Source organism: Drosophila elegans, unplaced genomic scaffold, assembly GCF_018152505.1.
Source record: "Drosophila elegans isolate 14027-0461.03 unplaced genomic scaffold, ASM1815250v1 contig_208, whole genome shotgun sequence".
NCBI classification, from domain to species: Eukaryota; Metazoa; Arthropoda; class Insecta; order Diptera; family Drosophilidae; genus Drosophila; species Drosophila elegans.
In genome coordinates, this window is record NW_024545578.1 from 27,878,480 (window position 1) to 27,904,203 (window position 25,724).

Genomic DNA, 25,724 nt, shown 5'->3' on the forward strand with positions numbered 1-25,724 from the left:
TTTAACCAATTAACAATTATAATACAGTATAGGTTAAGATTTGAATACTTATTGTAAGTCTCTTCTAGAGAATATTCAATAAACAAATAAAACGTAAAAAAAAAAAAATTTTTTTGAATTAAGAAGTTTATCTGCTCCAAAAATCAAGGTTTGATCTCTGGAGGATTTCATCGATTTATGTTTGTAAACCATCGTTACCTTATGGTCGGCAAACATATAGGCATGAAAATTGGAATATTGTTTTTTTAGAGAGCATAAGGTTTTTGGAGTAACTGCATGACTAATTTAATGGAGTGCTAAAAGTTTAAAGTAAATCTGTGGCTTTTTTTTAATTGTGTCATTACCCATCTTTCAACTTTTTGCATTCGTGTACAAATCGGTAGATAATGAGAATTCTAACCAAGACATAAAAATTTGCATGTACTAACAATCATAATTCTGCAATAAACATAATATATTTCGAATTATATGTGATTCGCTTTGGCCCATAAACTCGCAAATTAAAATATTCGTCGTTGACCCAATTTGTGCAAACTTAATTCCCCCAATATTCGGCGTAGTGAGTACCAATTATACCCTAAATAAATAAAAAAGCTTGAAAGAAGTGCAAATTGTGAAAAGTGAAAGGTGTAATTCTAAAAATTAGCGGCAAAAAACCTCCGCCGCAGTTTGTCTGAAAATTTTTTTCAGAAATTTCTCTCGCTTTTTAGAATTTTCCCGCACTCTTAATAATTTTCCCACACTCTTCGGCATCAGCTTATATATATATATATATTGCCCTTAGTTATCGGTTAGTGTTGAGCGCTAGCTCCCCTACAGTGCGTGCGTGCGGCACTTGCGTTGAGGACCTGCAAAGTCTGCGAGAAGAAGTTTTCCATGTTTGCAAAAGGCAGGTTTTGAATTGGCAAGGTGGTTTTCAAAGTGCGCAGACCTGTCCGCATCTGATAGCGCTGTAATGTCACTTATGGCAGACTTAGACGTAACCAAGACTCTTGGCGTAGTTTGGTTGCTGGTAAAAGATTACCTCATCGGTTGGATGACTCTTTCCTGGACCTTTGCGCGACAAAGCGAAATATTTTGTCGCCACCAACTTCGTCGGCGCAGATCGCCACGTGAGACAGTTCCGAGACCGTCTGGAGAAGCAGGGGGGCGGTATCGAAACATTCGCTTAAAAAAAAGATGCGACTTTGCGTTCATACCGCCCAGAGCACCGGCAGGTGTGAAGTCTGCAAAGCACCTGTTCCTTCGGACGGTAGGCCAATACCTCTTGACCTCGGAGAAGGTCGGAACTCTGCTCACCAGCGTGGAGCCCGTGCTCAACTCCAGGCCCCTCGGAGCTCTAAGCAGCGACCCGAACGACGGCGAAGTCCTGGTTCCCGGTCATCTGCTCATCGGCGGCCCTCTTTTCGCCCCACCATCAGCGGCGCTTCCGGACCATATCAGCCTGACCTGCTTGCGACGATGGCGAGGTGTGTGGTCTCTCAGACACAGGTTTTGGCAGCGATGGTCCCGGGAGTACATCTCCATCCTCCAGCAGCGGTCCAAGTGGCACCAGGGGCAGCCCAACATCGTGGGAGCGCTCGTCGTCGTCGCAGAAGACAACCTTCCGCCCCAGCAGTGGAGAATAGGCCGAGTGGTAGCGGTGCACGTAGACGCCGATTACAAGGTTAGCGTGGCGGACGTCAGGTCGCAGGAGGAAGAGTATCGGCGAGTCCACCGGCCCTGTTTCCCGTTCTGGGCTGAAGCACGTCGTCCCTTCAGAGGGGGCGGTGTTTGCGCACTTGGCGCTTGATATTTGAAGTCACTAGTTGTAGGGCGGGAGCGAAAGCCAATAAAGCTTTCGTCCATTCGCTCTTGCGAATTCACCCCGTCTCTCGCCACCGTAGTATAAGTAAGGTTCCAAGAGAAATTATTGGAATATTAAATTTAGTGATCAATCGAACTTCATCGTAATCACTCCCCTTTCGTCGTCGTATTTTTGCACAAGTTTTTACAAATTTTTTTTTTGTTTACATATGCAATTTATTTATTGAATCTTCTCTGAATTGAGAATAACAATAATTATATAAAATCTTAAATTAAAACTATATCTGACAGTCAAGATGACTGACACGAGATGTAAGGGCTCTAATAACTATTGCTGAGCTGGAAGATCATTTCCTTGTAATCGGGTCCGGTTGGAAACCCTGGCTAGGCCCCTGGCGAGCTGGTTTGGATGAGAAGTTAGTTTGGTGTGGTAGGATGCTTTTTGTTTTGATATTTTATCTTTTACGGGTAGAATGCCAAGATCTCTGTGGATGTTGTCTTTCCGAACATACCAAGGTGCCCCAGTGATAGTTCTCAGGATTTTTGATTGTGCTCGCTTGATAATATCGATCTTACTGCGGCTCGCGTTTCCCCACAATTGGGAGCCGTAAGTCCAGACTGGCTTAAGCGTTGAATTGTAGAGCAGGACCTTGAAGTCTGGGCAGAGGGGGGAGCGACCGTTTATGAGCCTATGAAGGCTATTGAATTTTAGTTTTAGATGAATTTCCTTAGCTTCGATAAGTCTCCGCCATGTAAGTCTCCAGTCAAGGTGGACGCCAAGGTACGTTACATCGTCAGCTTGTGGAACTGGCGTGTTATTCAGAGTTAGCGGGGGACACGTTTGTCTGTTAAGAGTAAACGTTATGTGTTTAACTTTTGCGCATTTATTTTTATACGCCAGTCTTATAACCACCTCACCACTACCACAAGATGATCAGCTAGTAGTGCTGTTACCTGAATTGGGCATTGGACTTAAGATCGCGTTATCGTCTGCAAATGTAGAAGCAGTTAGCCGCTCGTTCGTGGGAATATCTGCGGTGTAGAGGAGAAATAGAGTTGGACCAAGGGCGCTACCTTATGGAACTCCAGCCTCTATCGTGTAACCGTCGGATATTGTAATGTTGCATCTCACGGCTAAGGCTCTGTTGTAAAGGTATGATTCAAGTATCCTGTGAGTGTTTTCCGGTAGTAACATTCTGATTTTATGCATAAGGCCATCGAGCCAGATTCGGTCGAAAGACTGCGCAACGTCAAGGAATACCGCACTGCAGTATTCCCGAAGCTCGAATGCAGTTCGGTTTTTTGTTGTTAATCTATTGACATGCTCTATTGTTCCATGGCCTTCTCGAAAGCCAAATTGATGTGCCGGAATAACGTTTTGCTCTTCAGATATGGGATTATGCGCGTCGAAAGGCATTTTTCGAGCAGTTTTGAAAGACACGAGAGTAAGCTTATCGGTCTGTATGAAGCTGGTATTGTGTGATCTTCTCCTGGCTTTGGGATCATTATGATTATCGAATTTTTTCATTTTTTTGGGAAGTAGCCAAGTCGTGTAATCCCGTTAAGGAGTTTACAAAATACATCAACTGCACAGTTTGGGAGATCAATTAGCATCTTAGGAGTTATTAGATCACCTCCTGGGGCCATTATTGTTTTTAATTGCTCGCTGATGACTTTTGCAACTTCGTTTGTTTGAAACAGAACTGGCGCCGTCTCAGTTCCAATTTGAATTGACGGCGACGGTAGTGTGAATGAATTATTTGCAGGGTTTGACTGAAAAACATTTCGAAGGTGTAAAGCAAATGTACAAGCTCTGTCTTTGTCGCTTCTGGCCCAGCTGCATGAAGAGTCTCTTATGGGAGTTACTATTTCGGCCGGCGCACTTAGATTTGGGTGGGCCCTCCACAAGGGATGCTAAGTGCTGGTGGGTGAAAGTTTCTCAATGTACTGGCATTGTGCTTTTTCTTCTTCATGCCTTAGAGCCCTGGTAAGTCTGCGACCAGCTTCCGTAAGGCTATGTTTTGAGGATGGCGATCTGCTGGTTTGCCAAGCACGCCTCAAACGTCTTTTCTCCAAAACAAGTTGTTCGATTTCAAGGTTAGTCTTGTGCTGGTGTGTGTGCCCCCTCCCTTGCGGGGAAGAGATTTTGGCTGCTGCGACGAGTACAGACTCCAGTGCATCGACATGTCCTCCTTGATGTTGAGCTGTGGAGTTAGTTTAACGTGAGAACTAACGTACTTTTTGAAATTCAGCCAGTTGGTTCGATGCGTCGTCATCCTGCAAGGGTGCTTGATTAGTTCCAGGTTTTGAAGAAAAGTTATTAGCACTGGTGTGTGGTCCGATGATAGATCCAAGAGCGATTTTGCAGATATTGGATTGCGATTTGTCACAGCAAAATCAATTAAATCAGGTAGTTCCCTAGGATCTGTAGGCCAGTATGTAGGACTGTCTGGTGAAACGTAGTCCAGTTTGTTGCATGTTTTGATGAGTGCATATATAGTTGCCTTCCTTCGGGGGTCACAAGGCGGGATCCCCAGTGTGTGTGCTTGGCGTTGTAATTACCTGCTGCTATAAAGCGCTCTCCAAGTGAATTGTAGAAGTCCATGAATTGGTCTTAGGAGACTGTAAAGAGGGGTGGGCAGTAGAAAGCGGCAATGGCAAGGTTGCAGTTGCCCAATTGTAAATTTATCGATGTAGCTTGCAGATAATTTTTTGCAAACCGTTGGTGAAAGTGGTATTTGATGCGGTCTCTTATTAGGATGCCGGTTCCGCCATGTGCTTTAACATCTGGATGATCGGTGCCGTAGAACGTGTATCCCCGTATTTGAAAGTTATATTTGCTGGTGAGATGCGTTTCTGCCAGCAACATAACGTCGATGTGGTTTTCGTTCAGAAATTGAGTTATTTCAGGTATATGCCGTGAAACACCGTTGGCGTTCCGCAGAGTTATTCGAAGGCTAGGCATAATTTATATGGACTTCTGAGCTGCAAGCATTTGTAACAAGATATTTTGGTTTTGCATTAGAGTTTGCATGGTGGTTTTCATGAAGGACATAAATTCCATCATATTTTGTTGCAAGTTATCATCATAGTTTCCATGTTACTTTGTGGCTGCCCCATGGCCTGCTGTATGTTATCGATTTTCGACTCTATTTGAGCTGTGCCTGATCTTAGAGCACTTGCGTAGGAAATGCCGTTGGTGGTAATTGAGGGCACAAATGATGACCTGGCTACTTTTGCGAAGAAAACTTCCGGTGTCGTTTGTGATTTCATGAAGATGTTCTGGCGTGCCGTTGTCGCTCGTTGCATACGACTTTTCATCTCCTTGTAGACTGGACAGCCTCTGTAGTTTGCTGTGTGGTTTCCTTGGCAGTTTACACACTTTTTAGTGAGAGAGTCTTCCTTGTTGGCGGGGCAGGGTTCGGAGCCGTGGCAGTTTCCACAAGCTACATAAACTGACCTGAGGGTGCAGTAAGCCCTGGTGTGTCCGTATTCCTGACCATTTGTGCATTGCACTGGCCCGTTCCTTCTACTGTGATCCTACGGTGCAGAAGGTACTGCAACTTGTAGATTGGGTGCACTGCGTTTTTTTCAAAGTTCTGCTGTCTGACTCCAGCTCGACCTTAAAAAGTTGCGGCTTCTTGTTTTTGTTTATAATATTTATAATATTGGGGTCACATCTGTTCAGTTCCCTTGAGCACAACTTTTAAGCCCTTTCAACTTTTCAGCTGGTACGTGTAGTAATTCTTTTTGACATCGTTTAAGTACTTCGACATTGCTCGGAAATCTTCTTCTGTTTTGGTTTAAAGTTTGGTTTCGCTTATATTCCCTTTCATAAGCGGAATAACACGAAAGTTATCTTTTCCGACAAGCTCAACTATTTTGTTGACTAGGACGTTGTAGATCTTCTCCCGAACAAAGATAGGTGGCTTAAGTTTCCTTGGGGCTAGTTCTTCAGACTCTGTTTCAGACTCCGCCAGAATGGAAAATCTATTTTCATTTAATGGACCGAGATTTTCAGGGCCTTTGTTGGTATGGTTTATTTTGGGCATATTGCCTTCCGATTTTTTTGGGAGTGTTAGCTTGCCCTTGGAAATATTAATGTAGCGATCCATGTCTGTCTGCATGGCGGAACCCGCTTGTGGAATTGTCATTTCACCTACCGTAGCTTTGTTTTTGCTGTTTGACCCGATTTTTGCACTTAGTTGTGTTGTTGCTTTACCCGCGATAGAGACCGTTGTGGTTGACGTAGTAGTTACTGTTGTTGTTCAACTAGGTGGCAGAAGCTCGGTTGGAGTTTTGCATTGCTCACTCCATGGCGTTTGAGCGGGAGAGCAAGAACTAGCTCTCTGGTTTTCGGCGGTCAGTAAACTTGCACTTTCTTGCACTTTCGGTTCTAGAGTATTACTCGTGAAAGAGAAATAAGCATTGTTACGGGCCAAGGAGAGACAACGTTTGTCTTGCTCTCTCTGAGCTTTTTCACGAACTTCGTCTTGTTGTTTTTGGCGTTGAGTGCGCTGATCCACGTTCTTACTCATTTGTTTATTGTTAGTGCGTAAAGATTTGTCCGCGCCAAGAAGGGGCCACTGTCGATATTATTCGTTAACAGTCGAGAGCAGCTATGTCCAGATGAATTCTCATCTCGCTCTCGGTCTGTTAACAGTCTCCACTCCCGTTCTCCTAACATTAGATTTAAGTAGAGTTAAACGTTGTGAAAGTTACCTGAAATAAAAGCTTGAAAAAAAAAGAACCCAGCGAGTCGCCATTTTCAACCAACCATTACCACGGGCAGAAATCCGCCAACCCCCCCACCTCTTCATTTTTTGGTTCTTCGGCCGGATCGATCTGCGATTTCCAGCGGCACCGGTGGATTTCCGTCAATTTCAAGAATAATAAAAGATTAGTACGATTTTGCTATTTCCAACCGATCGCCTTTTTGCGACTCCACGGTTTTTTTTCCATTTCCATTTTTATGTACATATTCACATACGTACATTCCAAAACATATTCACATACGTACATTCCAAAATATATTCACATACGTACATTCCGAAACATATTCACCTACATACATTCCCGAAAACATATTCACATACGTAGATAATTAAAATAATAATTTTACATATCTACATTTGTATATTCTTGAAACATATACATATACGAAAACAATATACAATATAGTCCACAACCAGCAAACATTTCCAGCAAACATCCCAGCCGTTTATGTGTGTTAACAAATAAACGCAAAGTGATCATACATATTTCAAATTAATTTATATCTTTATCAAGTATTTGTTTACATAAACAACATTAAACAAGTGTATGTGAGATATAACCAGACATATCAAGAGGGTTACGCATGACACGACGGAGCAGCAAATAAATTTAATAACGAAATACTCCAGCTCCACCTGCGTTTTATTTGTAAACTTATTTTCTTATACATATATACATATCTATCCAAGCTTGAGCGACAAAATCCACTTGGGACAGTGAAAATATTCATCAGGTTTCTTGTTACATTCCATTCATTCCGTCAAAGCTTGAGCAACCAATTCCACTTGGGACAGTGGAAATATTCAACAGGTTTATTGTTACATTCCATTCATTCCGTCACATATAAAACGCCATATATTGGCATATAATAATATAATTGAATTTTATTTATAAACATCTGTGCGCCATTCCATACACAAAATAATAATAAATAACTCAAGCAATAATAAACAACTCAAGTAACCTGAGGGCAAACAAAGCATAATTAAATAATAAATACGATATTATAATATATATATAAATGATACACTTTAAAAATTGTTTTGGGGTTTTCCAACTAATATTGTTTATTAATTTTTCCCTATCGAGTTACTAACTAGTCATTGGCAAATCCCACAGCTGCGTGACTGTTGTGGATATATACAATTTATATTTTTGATATATTTCCTAGCGTGTCTCAGGGTAAATAAGAACCCAAAGCGTTGATATCCAACGCAAAAAGCGACAGCTCCTTAAACGCTCCTGTAGTTGCACAGATAAAAGTCATGCGATCCAGCGTAAAGATGGCCCAACGCGACGCAGTTTTAGACAAATTTATTTCGATCTCTGACCGTCTGAGCACATTTGAAGCCAGAATAAACGTTTCAGGGGCTTCAGATCCTTCGGTCCACACGTGCCAAGTTCGACGGGATCAAATCAAGGCATTATGGGACAGGGTAGAAAACGAGTACGAAGTGTGTTCAGACGCAATTCTTGCGGGGGGCGGGGAGGCGCATGCAATGTTAGAACTTCTCCAAGCCAAATATGAGCACTGCTATGAAGTTTACGAATCCTGTACCGCAAAACTCAGTGAACAAATTGAGCGAGTGAAAACTCAAACGGCCAACGCCAATTCCAACACCCTGCCCATTCCGATTTCGTCCGGTTGCCGACTACCGCCATGCGATACTGAGGTTTTCGAAGGAGACTATTTGAAATGACCAAAATTTAGGGATCTTTTTACCGCAGTTTATGTCAATAATCCTAGGTTGACATCGGTCGAAAAACTTTTCCATCTCAACGCTAAAACTATCGGTGAGGCTAAGGCAATCGTAGACAAATCCCCTCTTACAAATGAGGGTTTCGATTCAGCATGGGAAGCGCTTCGAGACCGTTTCGAAAATAAGAGACTGCTAGTAAATAGCCAACTCAAACTCCTTTTTAATTTGGGTTCCGTAAATCCCGAATCTGGCCAGGCACTGAAAGACCTACAGAGTACAATCCATGGGTGTTTGATAGCGCTGGCTCATTCAAACATTTCCACAGAGAACTGGGACTGTCTCCTGGTAGTCCTGTGCGCCAGTAGATTGCCGAAAATGACCCTTTCCTTATGGGAGCAGTCCCTTTCATCCAAATCAGACATTCCGACCTGGGATGAAATGAACACATTTCTTAGCGAACGATACCGAACACTAGAGGCGATTGGGGATATGAAACCCAGCCAACGCAATCACTCCAACGCTAAGAGTCAACCCGTTCCCAGGAAGCGCAACTCCTTCGAAGCCAAGGTAATTACTAAACCAAAGAATTGCGATCTGTGCTCAAAAGAGAGTCATCCAGTGCGCTTATGCCAGCGTTTTCTCCACATGTCTGTGGATGCGCGAACAATCTACATCAAAAAAAAGCAGCTTTGCCTAAATTGTTTCGCAAGAGGACACCAGCTACGTGACTGTACTAGCACTCACAGCTGTTTCACATGCAGAGGTCGGCATCATACACTGTTGCATAAAGGCAACCCCATTTCCCGTGGGTCAACTTCCGCAATTAGTTCCTCTGCAAGCCCTCAAAATCCAGCGGTGCAAGGGACCGTCAACGGTCTTGAAAATCCGCCCAGTGTGCAGAACTATTTCTCAACTGGTGCTAAAGCGGTTTTGCTAGGCACGGCCATTATTGATATATGCCACTTGGGAACGAACTACAGGGCTCGTGCTCGAATAGACTCGGGTTCTGAAACAACGTTTTTTTTCGGAACGCCTGTTCAATTTGATTAAACTGCCATTCCGTCTTATCAAAGCCTAAGTTTCGGGGCTTAAATCAAACCGTTTCCGCTGAGGCGACCAGGCTCTGCCATTTTTCTATTCGAGCCCCTAATAAGTCAGGCCTTCAGCTAGAAACCACAGCTTACGTTTTGCCCGAACTGGCTGGAATGCTTCCGTCGTACCCAATTTAATGAGATGCGTTGGTTGATTTACCGGCCATCCCCCTGGCAGATCCACCATTTTTAGAGAGTTCACAGATAGATGTTCTAATCGGAGCCGACATCTTACCGTCTGTGTTGCTGAGCAGCACGCGCACCAACATTTGCGGCTCTCTGATAGGACAGGAAACTATCTTCGGCTGGGTGCTTACCGGCCCAGTGTCCAACGCATCAGTTCAAAAGCGGGTAGCAGCTTTCACGACCCAGATAACCGAAACGAGTGAAAAGGTCTTAGAAAAACTTCTCACTAAGTTTTGGGAGGTGGAGAATATACCAACAAAGAGGGTAAAGAAATCCGATTCCTATTGCGAGAGCATTTTTCTCTAAACCACCACTAGAGACGCAAGCGGGAAATACGTTACCGTTTCGCGAACCCGAAAATTTCGGATCCAAATTGGGGCACTCGCGATCCATTGCCCTAGCTCAGCTTCTTAGGAACGAAAACCGTTTGAAAAGAGACTTTCCACTAAATGAGCAATATGACTCAGTCATTCAAGAGTATTTGGATCTGGGTCACATGAGAGAAGTTCCCCCGTCTTACGATACTCGCTTGAACGATATTCTTCATGCTGGTCCAGTCCTACAATCTGATTTAACCATTTAGATCTTGAAGTGGCATTATTTCCAGTACGTGTTCAGTGCAGACATTACAAAAATGTACTGTCAAATCTGGGTCGATCCCAAGCACACGCCGTTCCAAAGAATTTTATTCCGGAATAAAGAAGGACAAGTAAGCGATTTCGAGCTAAAAACCGTCATCTTTAGTGTCAACTGTGCAACGTTTCTGGCACTTCGCGTACTCCAACAATTGGCAGACGACGTAGAATCGGAGTTTCCTAAAGCAAGCAATATTATCCGGCATTTTATGTACGTAGACGAGGTTCTGACAGGGGCCAATTGCATACAAGAGGCTCGACTTGCTATCAGCGAACTTTGCCACGCTTTTAACCTCGCTGGGTTCCCACTGAGAAAGTGGACAGCTAATCAGAATAGCATACTCGAAGATATCCCTAACGAGCAGCTACTCCACGATGACTTTCGCGATATCAATTCCGAAAGCACTACCAAAACACTTGGTGTTCGGTGGAATGCGACCTCGGGCGGGTTCTATTTTGTTCCACCGCTAGTTTCGATTGAATCTACGTATACGAAGAGAGAGGTTCTTTCCCAAATCGCGAAACTTTTTGACCTCGCGGGGTGGTTTATTGTCCGCTCAAAAATCTTTATGCAAGAAATATGGTTGCAAGAGTTGGGCTGGGCTGAAACTATCCCCACAGAAATGAATCAAAGATGGCAAGAGTTTTTGCGCAGTTATTCAGAGCTCAAGCAAATCCGTATTCCTAGGTGGGTTGGTTTCCAGCCAGAGGCGAAGTTCGAGCATCATGGGTTTTGTGATGCGTCGCACAAGGCATATGGGTCCGCAATATACTTGCGGGTTGAAGTAGGACATAATATTATGTCTCATCTGCTTACCGCCAAGACCCGAGTCGCACCTGTTAAAACGGTGTCCCTTCCACGGCTCGAGTTGTGTGGGGCATGGTTGTTGTCAGAAATGATCGCAGCTATCCTTCCGAATATGTCAATTTCCAATTCCGATTTTCTGCTGGACTGATTCCACCATCGTCCTCGCATGGTTGAACAAACCGGCACGCCACTGGGCCACGTTTGTAGCCAACCGAGTGAACAAGATTACTCAGGTGACGAGCGCTGAGCATTGGACGCATGTGCGATCTGAGCAAAATTCCGCGGACCTAGCCAGCCGAGGCGTTTCGCTGCGGTTCAACCAACTAGTGGTACGCCTCATTCGATCGAAGTATTGGATTCCTAAACTCAAGAATCTGGTAAAAGCTGTACTCAACTCCTGTAAGGTGTATAGTGCACACAAGAAGAGATTACAGACGCAATTAATGGGCGATCTTCTGACAGATAGAGTCTCCTTTTCTAGGTCGTTTACATATAGTGGCTATGATTATGCAGGCCCATTTGAAATAAAAAACTATACAGGCAGAGCATGCCTCATTACCAAGGGATATGTTTGCGTGTTTGTGTGCTTCTCCACAAAGGCGATCCATTTAGAGCCTACTTCCGACCTCACAACTGAGAAGTTCCTCGCAGCATTTGCCCGATTCGTAGCGAGAAGAGGTTGTCCTCAGCGGGTTCATTCGGATAATGGAAAAACCTTTGTGGGGGCAGCGACTCTATTTTCTCGTGGTTTTATGCAAGCGATCAAGGAGTCTGTGACTGATGCCTATAGCCATCAGGGACTTTTGTAGCGTTTCATTCCACCCGAAGCTCCACATATGGGAGGACTGTGGGAGGCTGTAGTGAAAAGCTTTAAAACACTTTTCTACAAGTCGACGTCAAGTTGGAAGTACACGTTTACAGAGCTCTCCACCCTTCTTGCCAAAGTTGAAGCGTGCCTTAATTCCAGGCCACTGTCTCCCATGTCCGAAAATCCTTCTGATTTGTTGGCGTTAACGCCAGGCCACTTTCTGATTGGGGGTCCGTTGCTTTCCACAGCTGAGCCCGAAATTAAGGGCGACGCTAAGTCGATTATAAATCGCTGGCAACATTTAAAGGCCCTGCATCAGCAGTTTAGTGCGCGTTGGAAAGAAGAATATTTAAAAGAACTGCACAAGCGCAATAAGTGGCAGAATCCTTCCAAAGATATACAAGTCGATGATATGGTGGTCGTCAAAGAAGACAATATGCCATCAAACGACTGGCGGCTCGGCAGAGTTGTATCTGTCTTTCCAGGGGCCGATAGTAGAGTTCGCGTACTAGAAATCTATACCGCTCGAGGAATTATTAAACGTCCCGTCCATAAACTAGTACTTCTTCCTATGGAGGCCAATGCAACCTCAGTACTTCCAAAATAGTGCCTTCTGTCCTCATGCTTCAAAATTCGTTCACGATTGACTAAATGTACTTATCATTCATCTTTTTTGTGCAGGACCACCACACGTTGCTCCATATGCGCGAGTCTTCCAGTTCGCGACGCCAGTCATTTTCTTCAGTGCGACCTTCGGTAACTTCATCACGACCATCAGATTCCGGCTCACGCTCTCGGGGTCCAACGCCCAGCTTGCGGAATCATTCCCGTCATTCGGACCAGGCCGAAACGCCAACTGCAGCTCCATCTGTGGCGTCTCTGTTGCAGCATCGGAGTGTGCAGATCATCCCGACGGACATCGTGGTACTCGACACAGGAACCAAAAAATACGACACGGGTGCCCTGATCGACCTGTGCTCCCCGGTAAGCACCGGCGATAGATCGCTCGCTGCGGCGTTCCATCTCCCTACGACAAGCGTCGGAGACGAGACGGTCTGTTCGGTGACTATAAGGTCACGGACAGGCACCTTCGAAATCGAGGTGGTGCTTAAGGTCAGCCCCAATTTCTCCACTCGCACTCCAATCCGTGCACTAGCCGACGATGTTCGCGGTCGGTTTAACGATATCCGTCTAGCTGATGAACAGTTTCATCGCCCAGCGACGATATCTCTGGTTTTGGGCTCTGACGTTTATCGTGATGTCATCCAACCCGGTTTCCTAAATCTGAATGAGGGGCTGCCTGTCGCACTAAGCACTGTGTTCGGCTGGATTGTCTCGGGATCATGTAGACAATCTTAAGGCGCCAGACGTGAAAAAATTTTGTTGCTACGTTTATCGTCGCAAGGGGGGGAATGTCCGCACCAAGGAGGGGCCACTGTCGATATTATTCGTTAACAGTCGAGAGCAGTTATGTCCAGATGAATTCTCATCTCGCACTCGGTCTGTTAACAGCCTCCACCCCCGCTCTCCTAACATTAGATTTAAGTAGAGTTAGTTTGTTGTACTTAAGAAGCCATAAAGTGAAGTTTCAACGTTGTGAAAAGTTATGATAAATTGTGAAATAAAAGCTTAAAAAAAAGAACCCAGCGAGTCGCCATTTTCAACCAACCATTACCACGGGCAGAAATCCGGCAACCCCCCCACCTCTTCAGATTAATTAATTAATTAATTAAAAACTTCAGTTTACGATATGCGAATTAGCATCGCGAATCGCAAAACCTCGCGTTTATACATTTTTTCGACGTTTTCGACTGAGTAACTATTTATTTTTCCGGAGTGTATTCTTACGTCCACACTCGACCGGAGCTTGAATAAATTTTGAGTTACACAAATTATCGCAAAAAAATTATCTCGAACCTACTGCACTCACAAGTTTCGCGTTTCTTAATATAAAATAGTATTAAATTTTCAGTCATCAATTCTTGGGAGTGAAAATTTATCAGACAGAAGTTTTTTGTTGATTTGGCGATAGTCAATTACTAGTCGTCATTTCTTTTCGTTTGAACCCTGAATTGTTTTCTTTGGGACAAGTAAATGTGTGCTGTTGTATTCCGATACAGATGGTTCGACTTTATTGTCTTTAATTAATTTTCCTACTTGTTTTTGAATTTCCTTTACTTGACTGTGCGGGCTTCGATTGGTTCATCGTCCTTCAATCTCAATTTTTGCTTGTAAAAATTATTTCGGTTTCTAGACGGAATACGTCAGTATATTTTTCTCATAGTTCAGATAATTGTTCTTTAAATTGAACGGGAAAATTTTTTTGTAGTTCTTCCATAATGTTTTGTTCTCTGTTACTTGAAGTGTTTTGAATTACATTATAATCGGAAATTGGTTCACATTTATAGTTTTTAATACTAATAAATTTATCGTACTGGTTGTGTTAAGTAATCGGACAAATGCATTCTGTTTTGATGTGATGGTATTGAAAATGTATATACCAGGTTGAATCTCCTGATTTGGTATTAATATAGTATCAGTGTCGGACATTATTTCTATTTTTCGTACTACTTGAGATCTGGCTGGTAGAGAATTGTATTATTACTAGAAGTGTATGTTATTGAAACATAAATGTGAATGTCTATATTATTTGGTCTTGCTATAAACCAATCCTCTGTAGGGTTAATATCTATTTGATAGTTTAATTCTCTTATAAAATCGATTTCTATTATTCCGTCACATGGAATCGCAAAATCTTGATTTACTATATGAAAATTATATGCAAATATATATTTGTCTGTTTGGAGTTCTATTGGACAAAGTCCTTTGGATTTAATGATTCCCTCGCCTATTCCTTGAATATGTATTGTATTTTTTGTTTGAATAATTTTAAAGGTATCTGCATTTTCTTTTAATAGCGAAGGGAGGTCTAGCTGAGGCCACCAGGCGGGTCGCAGGTTGCGGATAGCGAACGTCATTCTGGGAAGGTTAGTTGCGAATAAGCGCAAAGGACCCTTCGCTGAAGAAGATGTATCTTGAATTCATTGAGGAATATGTTTCAATGGACCACATGTCCTCCACCAATTACAAAATTCCGAATACTCCGCACTATTCCATTCCGCACCAATGCGGAAGAGGCAGGCTTTGAATTGGCAAAGTGGTTTTCACACTGCCCAGAGTTATCCGCATCTGATAGCCATGTAATGCAACTTAAGGCAGACTCAGACGTAACTAACACCCTTGGCGTGGTTTGGTTACCGGTTAAAGATTACTTCCAATTTCGGTTGGATAACTCTTTCCTGGATCTTTGCGCGACAAAGCGAATTATTTTGTCGGTGACTGCTCGACTTTTCGACCCACTTTGCCTCTTGTGTTCTTTGGTCACAAAGGCAAAGATGATGCTGCAGCAACTGTGCCTTCGAAAATTAGATTGGGACGAGTCGCTACTGATGCAGTTGCTAACATCGTGGGAGAGCGACGCTTCTGCAGCTGCCGAAAATTAAGGTATCGCGATTCGTCAACACAGATCCACAAGTCCCGTTTCAAATACATGGTTTCGCTGACGCGTCCATGAGTGCGTATGAAAGTGTTTGAAAGTGTCTGTATTGACCGCTAAATCGAAAGCAACTCCCCTCAAGACGAAAACTTTGCCTCGCCTTGAGCTGTGTGCAGCTCACCCTTTTAGCAGATCTTTATAATCGTGTCAGGCCATTGCTAAATTGTCCAATTGAGAATCTATTCCTGTGGACAGACTCCGAGATCACTTTACACTGGATCAAAACCCATCCCTCGTCGTTGTCGGTTTTTGTTTCGAACCGGGTTGCAGAAATTCAGGAGTGGTCGGAGAAAGCAATTTGGAGACACGGTCCCACGAAAGTCAACCCAGCAGACATAGTGTTTAGAGGATGTGAAGTAGAGAGGATTACAAGGTTTATTTATTCGGCGACCCTTCGTTCTTGGTCGACTCACAAAATTATTGGCCTGTAAATAGACATTTCGAGCTGCCAGCTGATGAAGTGTCGGTGGAGTTACGCAAATCGGCAATAGCTCTCGTAGTCAGCCTAGAGCCAAATAATTTGTTTCGTGTGGGCTTTTAGGGTGTCGAAGCCTTTTGAAAAATATATTTTGCCAAGAGAACTGGATTTCGCTTTTGAGAAAATTGTCGAAGTTATCCAATTTCACGAATTCAGGGACGACATAAGTAAAATTCGGAAAAATAAACCGGTAGCAACGAATATTCAAAAACTAAACTCTTTCTTCGGGAAAATAAATTAGATTGGTGTTCCTCGACATTGCTACGAGTTGGGGGTCGGTTATTGAATGCTCATTTCCCGTACGAAGCCAAATTCCCGTTGTTGCTGTCTAAAAGCTTTCAGTTCGTCAAATCCTATGTATCATACCTGCACGTTACGAATTGTCACGCTGGCCCACGAGCTCACGTAAGTTGTCTGCGCGAGAAAATATGGCTAGTCAATGCTCAATAAGTCGGCCGACGAACAGTTCGGTCGTGCATGCGTTGCTTTCGCTGCAAACCGCAACTCTTGACCCAAATTATGGGGAACTTGCCAGCAGATAGACTTCGATGCGAGCTTGCGTTCATCAGACTATGGGAGGCAGTTGTGAAGTCTGCAAAGCACCTGTTCCACAAGACCTCTTGACCGCGTGGGAGCTCGGAAATCTCCTAACCAGGGTGGAGCCCGTGCTCAACTCCAGGCCCCTCGGAGCTCTAAGCAGCGACCCGAACGACGGCGAAGTCCTGGTTCCCGGTCATCTGCTCATCGGCGGCCCTCTTTTCGCCCCACCATCAGCGGCGCTTCCGGACCATATCAGCCTGACCTGCTTGCGACGATGGCGAGGTGTGTGGTCTCTCAAACACAGGTTTTGGCAGCTATGGTCCCGGGTCTCCATCCTCCAGCAGCGCTCCAAATGGCACCAGGGGGGAGCCCAACATCGTCGTGGGAGCACTTGTCGTCGTCGCCGAAGACAACCTTCCGCCCCAGCAGTGAAGGATAGGCCGTATGGACGTCAGGACGCAGGATGGGGAGTATCGGCAAGCAGTCCACCGACCGGCTCTGGTGCCCGTTCTGAACTGAAGGACGTTGTCCGTTCAGAGGGGGCGGTGTATGCGCACTTTTATTTAAATTGAAGTGACTAGTTGTAGGGCAAGAGCGGGAGCCAATAAAGCTCTTGCAAATTCGCTCCGTCCCACGTCACCTTAGCATAAATTAGGTTCTAAGAGAAATTATTGGAACATTAAATTCAGTGATTATTTGAACTCCATCGAACTCTTACGCAAGTTATTATCGCAAATAAAACAGCAGAATCCTACTGCAGTCACTTAAATTTCGCGTTTTTTACACCTCTTAACAAAGTTACGAAGTCGTGACGATCTAACCTTCAACATACAAAATATCTGATATCAAATTTTGTGACGAAAAATGCCAGGTATTTTGCCTACACGGTCATTGTTTATCTTAGCGTGGTAAGCATTTGACAATACCTTTTTAACGCCATATAGCTATTGCTTGTATCTTTACTAGTTTATTAGTGACGGCAAAAAGTCGTAAGACAAAACTTTTTGTAACAACCTGCCCAACACAAGAAAATTTATTCCAGGAATCTAAAACAAACACCCAGATATACAAAGAAAAATAATTCGTTGAATAACTTTTGAACGGAGCATTGGATCCGATTGCGTGTCATTCGTCGCTTAATTTAATTAATCTGGGCTAATTAAGTGAAGAATATTACCAAATCGGGCCCAGCTCACCCTTTTAGCAGATCTTTATAATCGTGTCAGGCCATTGCTAAATTGTCCAATTGAGAATATATTCCTGTGGACAGACTCCGAGATCACTTTACACTGGATCAAAACCCATCCCCCGTCGTTGTCGGTTTTTGTTTCGAACCGGGTTGCAGAAATTCAGGAGTGGTCGGAGAAAGCAATTTGGAGACACGGTCCCACGAAAGTCAACCCAGCAGACATAGTGTTTAGAGGATGTGAAGTAGAGAGGATTACAAGGTTTATTTATTCGGCGGCCCTTCGTTCTTGGTCGACTCACAAAATTATTGGCCTGTAAATAGACATTTCGAGCTGCCAGCTGATGAAGTGTCGGTGGAGTTACGCAAAACGGCAATAGCTCTCGTAGTCAGCCTAGAGCCCAAAAATTTGTTTCGTGTGGGCTTTTATTCAAAGGTGCAAAAAGGTGTCGAAGCCTTTTGAAAAATATATTTTGCCAAGAGAACTGGATTTCGCTTTTGAGAAAGTTGTCGAAGTTATCCAATTTCACGAATTCAGGGACGACATAAGTAAAATTCGGAAAAATAAACCGGTAGCAACGAATATTCAAAAACTAAACTCTTTTCTTCGGGAAAATAAATTAGATTGGTGTTCCTCGACATTGCTACGAGTTGGGGGTCGGTTATTGAATGCTCATTTCCCGTACGAAGCCAAATTCCCGTTGTTGCTGTCTAAAAGCTTTCAGTTCGTCAAATCCTATGTATCATACCTGCACGTTACGAATTGTCACGCTGGCCCACGAGCTCACGTAAGTTGTCTGCGCGAGAAAATATGGCTAGTCAATGCTCAAAAAGTCGGCCGACGAACAGTTCGGTCGTGCATGCGTTGCTTTCGCTGCAAACCGCAACTCTTGACCCAAATTATGGGGAACTTGCCAGCAGATAGACTTCGATGCGAGCTTTCGTTCATCAGACTATGGGAGGCAGTTGTGAAGTCTGCAAAGCTCCTGTTCCACAAGACCTCTTGACCGCGTGGGAGCTCGGAAATCTCCTAACCAGGGTGGAGGCCGTGCTCAACTCCAGGCCCCTCGGAGCTCTAAGCAGCGACCCGAACGACGGCGAAGTCCTGGTTCCCGGTCATCTGCTCATCGGCGGCCCTCTTTTCGCCCCACCATCAGCGGCGCTTCCGGACCATATCAGCCTGACCTGCTTGCGACGATGGCGAGGTTTGTGGTCTCTCAGACAAAGGTTTTGGCAGCTATGGTCCTGGGAGTACATCTCCATCCTCCAGCAGCGCTCCAAATGGCACCAGTGGGAGTCCAACATCGTCGTGGGAGCACTTGTCGTCGACGCCGAAGACAACCTTCCGCCCCAGCAGTGAAGGATAGGCCGTATGGACGTCAGGACGCAGGATGGGGAGTATCGGCGAGCAAATATCGCAAATAAATCAGCAGAATCCTACTGCAGTCACTTAAATTTCGCGTTTTTTACACCTCTTAACAAAGTTACAAAGTCGTGACGATCAAACCTTCAACATACAAAATATCTGATATCAAATTTTGTGACGAAAAATGCCAGGTATTTTGCCTACACGGTCATTGTTTATCTTAGCGTGGTAAGCATTTGACAATACCTTTTAACGCCATATAGCTATTGTTTGTATCTTTACTAGTTTATTAGTGATGGCAAAAAGTCGTAAGACAAAACTTTTTGTAACAACCTGCCCAACACAAGAATATTTATTCCAGGACTCTAAAAGAAGCACCCAGATATACAAAGAAAAATAATTCGTTGAATAACTTTTGAACGGAGCATTGGATCCGATTGCGTGTCATTCCTCGCTTAATTTAATTAATCTGGGCTAATTAAGTGAAGAATATTACCAAATCGGGCCCAAAAGCTCTACTTTAAAAAAATGTTAATGTTTTTTTCACCGCCCCTTCCCCTGTACCAAATAATTGTCCTTTAGTCTTGTTAAGCATGCGATGCCTTTCGATAAATCGTTGCGATCGGACCATCACAGCAGATTTTTCAAGGCTCGGCTATATAGAGTAGTAGAGTAAATGAAAAAAATAATTGCCTGAAACTGTGTTGCTTACAAATTTTTGGAAAAAAAAAATTCTTTGTGATATAGTAATGACTTAACTTTGTTTATTGGCGAGACGGCAAAACTTTAAATTAGTTCTGATTCAATATTTTTGAGCTACGGTTTTAATTTCATTAAATCGGTCGACTATATCATATAGCTCCAACAGGTGCAATAAAATTTACAACATAGTAGTTTTTTAAATTAAATTAAATTATATATATAGTAATGGTTTTATTTCAGAATTACGGTTTTAATTTTCTTTTAATAGTTCCATAGTAACTATCGAATAATTCAGCGAAAAATCTTCAAAGATGCTCTGTTTTTGAAGAATTCTTCTTTTCTGACCTCTTTTTCTTCAATTTAAACTGGGAAAATTTGCCGTTGAGAGACAGTTTGCTTAGAAACGGGCGGACGGACAGACGGACGGACAGACGTACGGACAGACGGACGGACAGACAGATGGCTAGATCTCTAGATCTCTCCTAGAATATAAATACTTTATAGGGTCGGAAATTTCTGCTTCACTGTGTTGCAAACTTCTGACTGAAATTATAATCCCCTCTGAAAAGGTATACAAATAAAAAGGCAATGCGAAGTACTGAAATAATAAAAAAAAATAATTAATATAACATCGGTAAGCCGAAGACAGTATACTCTTGCAAAAATTAAATTTTCCTTAAAACGAAAATATTTTAGATTTAGACAAAAGTTTGCAACTCAGTGAAGGTGACATTTTTGGTTCTTCAAGATCAAATATTGGTTTAAAATTTCAGAACAACGATTTAAATTTTAATAAAATCGGCCGACTAGAGCATTGAGCTCCCATAGGAATATTAAAAGAACAAAAAAATCTTTTGAACATAGTAATGGTTAAAAATTGCAGAGTTATGTTTTCAATGTTATTAAAATCGGAAAACTATTTAATTTAGTGAAATAGGAACGATCAATGCTCTTAAATGTTAGATGTTAGATGTTGTTAGATGTTTTAATGGCAATAGTTCGGCAGCAGTAGCAAGGGTATATAAACTTCGACTTGCCAAAGCTAGCTTTCATTCTTGTTTTTAAAATTTGTTGTTGTTTTTTTTTACTGGGTTCACCAGTTTTTAACATTTTTTAATGACAAAATTCATAACGATCTTAAGCTTAAAAATAATTAAACGCTAACACAATAATCTACTAGCAAATATTTAGTATTTTTAGATTTAAGACAAAGAAATTTTTAAGAACTTTTAAATGGAAGAAGCCCTATTATATCGAAGCAAGTGCATGGGGCAAAATATTTGAATTTGATTTTTAAAAGCTGTTCAAATTAGAAGGCAAATAAAAATGATGAATTTGTATGGAATAACCAAATTAAAGCTTCGCGGTATTATAATTGTTCTGTGCCGACGCGGTGACGATAGGTGACTGATTTTTTTTCATCAAGAATGTCTGAAATAAAAATCACTTTTGAGCCCTCCTTTTAACATTTACCTGTGGTAAGCCATATAATGTAAGACAGCATTTAACTCGAACCTCATTTGGTTCTCGTGTTTACATTCAGCACACAAAGCAAAAACATCAATCGGCATTAAATCACTATCTAGTATTTTATGAATATTTGTATAAAATGTTGTTTCACAAACAGAAAAGTACCATAACATATTTAATTGCATTGTCAAAGTTATAAAGTTAAAGTACTGTGCCATTTTTAAAACTGCACTTCTAGTCGTGAATAGCTTTACACAAGAACAATTTTAATTTCGTTTTCACCACGTAGGTTCGTTCAGTGCGCTCTACCAAGCATAAAAAGAACGTGCTCTACCAAGCATGTAAGTCTGCGACGGTATGCATTTTAATGCTGATGTATGAATCGCTTTGGCCGGTAAACACGCAAAAAAATACTCGTCGTCGACAAAATTAGTGCAAACTAAATTCACCCAATATTCGTCGTAGTGAGAACCAACTAAGGGAATAAATAAAAAAAGCTGGAAAAAGTGCAAATTGCAAAAAGTGTAATTCTCATAAATAAGCGGCAAAAAACCTCCGCCGCAGTTTGTCTGAACGTTTTCCCGCTCTTTTCACAATTTTTCCGCGATTTTCATAATTTTCCCGCGCCTTTCGCCGCCCATATTAATCCGTCAGTGTATCATTCTCCGTTAGCATTTACCTAGGAGAAGAGCCGCTAGCCGCGTACACATAGACACGCACACCGACACCGCTGCCGATATTTAAAGTTATTTTTGGTCGTTTTTATTATCGATCGCTGGAGCAGTGCAATTTTCGGTCTGCTTAAATGTTTGTTCGTTTTTTCGGTAGGCTTGACCCTTAGCGTTAGTTCTCCTACAGTGCGTGCGTGCGGCATATTACTGACGCATCGTTTATATAAAATATATAAAAACCTCTACACTGCGTGCGTTCGGTATATTAGTCGTTGGTTTTTTTAGATTACTAAACAAAAAAATAAATAATAAAAATAAATATTTAACAACTCTTCGATACCATCAAAAACAAGAAAGGAAGTTAACTTCGGCAAACCGAAATTCATATACCCTTTAAGCTATTGCAAAAACTAAATATTCTTGAAACATTAAAATTATGATTTGCTTGCGCTTATGTTTAAAAACATTGAACATTTAACCATTACTATATGTCGAAGACCTAAAAAATTTAAAAACAGCAAAGATATTATTATTTTTAAATATTTTTCCGATTGTTCCGACTCGTTCCGACTTATATACTACCTGCAATAGAAAAACAACTTTGGGAAAAGTTTCATGCAAAAAGCTTTGAAACTGAGAGACTAGTTTTGCGTAGAAACGGACGGACAGACCGACGGACATGGCTAGATCGACTCTCCTAGTGATGCTGATCAAGAATAAATATACTTTATGGGGTCGGAGATGTTTCCTTCACTGCATTGCAAACTTCTGACTGAAATTATAATAATTTCTGCAAGGGTATAATAAATACAAATAAAAGCAGTGGCAACTAAGGATATCGAAGAGCTTAAACACCAACGAGCTATTTACATGAAATGAATTAACCGAACGTATCGCTATTAAGGGGATGCCAAATTATCTGTGAATCCGGTTGAGCTTGAGTGTCGATAAGAGATACTAAATACGCCCATTGAAAATGCTTAACTTTTTCGAAACCAAAAAGAAGTAAAAGATGCAAAAGAGAAGAGGTGAAAGAGAGGGCCGTAATGACAAAGTCATTGCTGATTTCGTTTTTAAATAAATGCAAACAAAATAATATCGAGAAATCCGCTCCGCCATTAAATCGCCCGCCTTAATGCCGCCTGCCGAGCGTCGCTCTTCCAACTTTTAGCGGAAAACACTTTGAATTTAAAAATTTAATAAGCCTTTTCGAAACTTTCGTTGACAAAGATGACACGTTACACGATATTGAAAAATTCAATCATTTAATTTCGTGTTTGGCTGGAGACGCTTTAGGAACAGTTAGGGCTTTTCAAGGCACTGCGGAAAATTATCCCAAAGCCCTTGCTAGCCTGAAGCGGGTGTACGATAACGATTGTATAATTTTTTTTGACAACATATCAATACTTTTTAATTTGCAAAAAATTCCCCAGCCTTTAGCTACAGCCTTGAGAACCGTCATCGACACGGTCACAGCCTTGTATGACTCCTTGCTGTCTATTGGGGAGGATAGACGCATTACTTATGCTATTTTAATACATCTGGTAATGAGCAAGGTCGATGCAGGAACTAAAATATGATGGGAAGAACAGTTAGATTATACTTCGCTTCCACTTTGGAGCGAATGTGAGGCGGCCCTTAACAGGCGATACCAACACATGGTAGCAGAAGAGGCTTCCAAGCCCAAAACTGTTCAGCAGGCCCAATCTAACCCTAAGGGGAATGGAAATAGGAGTTTTTCGTTTGTCGCTGCCAGGAACGACTCTGTTCAATGCATGTATTGCAACTCAGCTGAACATCAGATTGGAAACTGCGCTTCCTTCGCAGCCCTAACAGTTCAGCAAAGATTCGATTTCGCTAAAAGAGCACCTTATGCATTAAGAAAGGCTCACACTGTCAAAAAATGAAAATCGAACAGATGTAGAGTGTGCATTTTTGAAACTTTCGTCGACAAAGACGACACTTTGCACGGTATAACAAAATGTATCTTTGTATTTCGTGTTTAGCTGGAGATGCTTGAGGAACAGTTAAGGCCTTTCAAGTCACTGTGGAAAATTATCCCAACGCCCTTGCTAGCCTGAAACGGGTGTACGATAATGATTGTCTTATTTTTTTTGACAACATATCGACACTTTTAAATTTGCAAAAAATTTCCCAGCCTTCAGCTACAGCCTTGAGAACCCTCATCGACACGGTCACAGCCTTGTATGACTCCTTGCTGTCTATTGGGGGTGATAGACGCATTACTAATGCTATTTTAATACATCTGGTAATGAGCAAGGTCGATGCAGGAACTAAAATAAAATGGGTAGAACAGTTAGTTTATACTTCGCTTCCACTTTGAAGCGAATGTGAGGCGCCCTCAACAGGCGATACCAACACATGGTAGCAGAAGAGGCTTCCAAGCCCAAAACTGTTCAGCAGACCCAATCTAACCCTAAGAAGAATGGAAATAGGAGTTTTTCGTTTGTCGCTGCCAGGAACGACTCTGTTCAATGCATGTATTGCAACTCAGCTGAACATCAGATTGGAAACTGCGCTTCCTTCGCAGCCCTAGCAGTTCAGCAAAGATTCGATTTCGCTTAAAGAGCACCCTTATGCATTAACTGCTTAAGAAAGGGTCACACTGTCAAAAAATGCAAATCGAACAGATGTAGAGTGTGCAACTCCTCACATCACACTTTGCTACACATATATGCCCCAAACACAACTCTCGCGTTGCCACCTCCTTCTCAGCCCACGCTCATGCAGGAGTCTTCATCCACGTTGCATGTTTTGCATGCGAATGCATCGGATCGAGCCATTCTTGCAACTGCTGTTGTGAGAGTCCAAACAAAAAGCGGCGAGTTTGTATTAGCTCGAGCGTTGCTCGACTCTGGTTCACAAATAAACTTTGTAACCGACGAGCTCGCTCAGAGGCTCAAAATTACAAGATAGGACGTGTGCATGAGCTTGCGAGACATTGGTGGAACTAATGCCCAAGCCACAAAAAAAATACACACGATTGTGAAGTCGCGAGTAGGAAACAGCCAATTGTCGTCCGATTTTTGGATTGTGAAAAATATTTCTGGTTATCATCCGGATCAAGCGGTGAACACCAGCGGGTGGAGGGTGCCTGAAAATATTCAGTTGGCAGATCCATTCTTCTACAAGCCCCAAAAAATAGATATGCTTATCGGCGCTGAAACATTCTTTGAACTTTTATCTGTTGGCCAGATAAAGCAGGGGCCTGAATTCCCCATCCTACAAAAGACAGTTCTCGGCTGGATAGTGTCAGGCAGATGTGCCTCTGAAAATAATAAAAACGCTGAAAAAATGGTACATCTCAGCTGCCAGGAGGAAGCGTTGGAGTCAATTGACACAACCATGCAGAAATTTTGGACTGTGGAGGATTTGCCGCCCAAGGCTAAAGTCCATACTCCTGAGCAACAACTCTGTCAACAACACTTTGAGATTTTCCAGGCTCTCCAACTCGGTTTTTAAAAACTGGTCCACTTCCTTTTCCAAAAATCCCTTCGGGGCTTCCACGACTGCTACCGTCAGTTTTTCCTCCAGCCAGCCTTGGTGTCTGTCCCTCGCCGGTATCACAACGCTGTGACCTGCGCATTACACCTTGGCTCCGATTTTGGTGAGGAAGTTCCATCCTAGCACCAGTGCGTTGATCAATCCTGGTAGGATCAGCAGCTCCATTGACACTGTTCTTGTGCCAAGTCCGATTTGAATTTCTATCTGCGATTTTACGTCTTCGCATCTATCGTCCGCCATCCGTACTTGCCTCTTTCTGGGTCCAACCTTTCCTGCCGCCTGCAGCCTGTCCGCCAGCTCTTTGCTGATGAAGCTCGCTGTGGCGCCGGTGTCCACCGTGGCCTTAACATTTGCGTCACCTATGAGCACTGTGGCGGACAGTGGCATTTCTTCCGCCTTCAGGTCGCCCCTTATTTCCTT

The 25,724-nt window shown here is 42.7% G+C and overlaps 1 protein-coding gene across 1 annotated transcript; it reads left to right on the forward strand.

Annotated features, from left to right (window-relative positions):
* The first annotated feature begins 6,531 nt into the window (after positions 1–6,531).
* On the forward strand, positions 6,532–13,431 carry LOC121467133. Its single transcript, XM_041708439.1, has 2 exons — positions 6,532–6,709; positions 12,492–13,431. The coding sequence occupies exon 2, from the start codon at positions 12,513–12,515 to the stop codon at positions 13,167–13,169; it is 657 nt and encodes a 218-aa protein (XP_041564373.1). The 5' UTR covers positions 6,532–6,709; positions 12,492–12,512; the 3' UTR covers positions 13,170–13,431.
* The last annotated feature ends 12,293 nt before the right edge of the window (positions 13,432–25,724 follow it).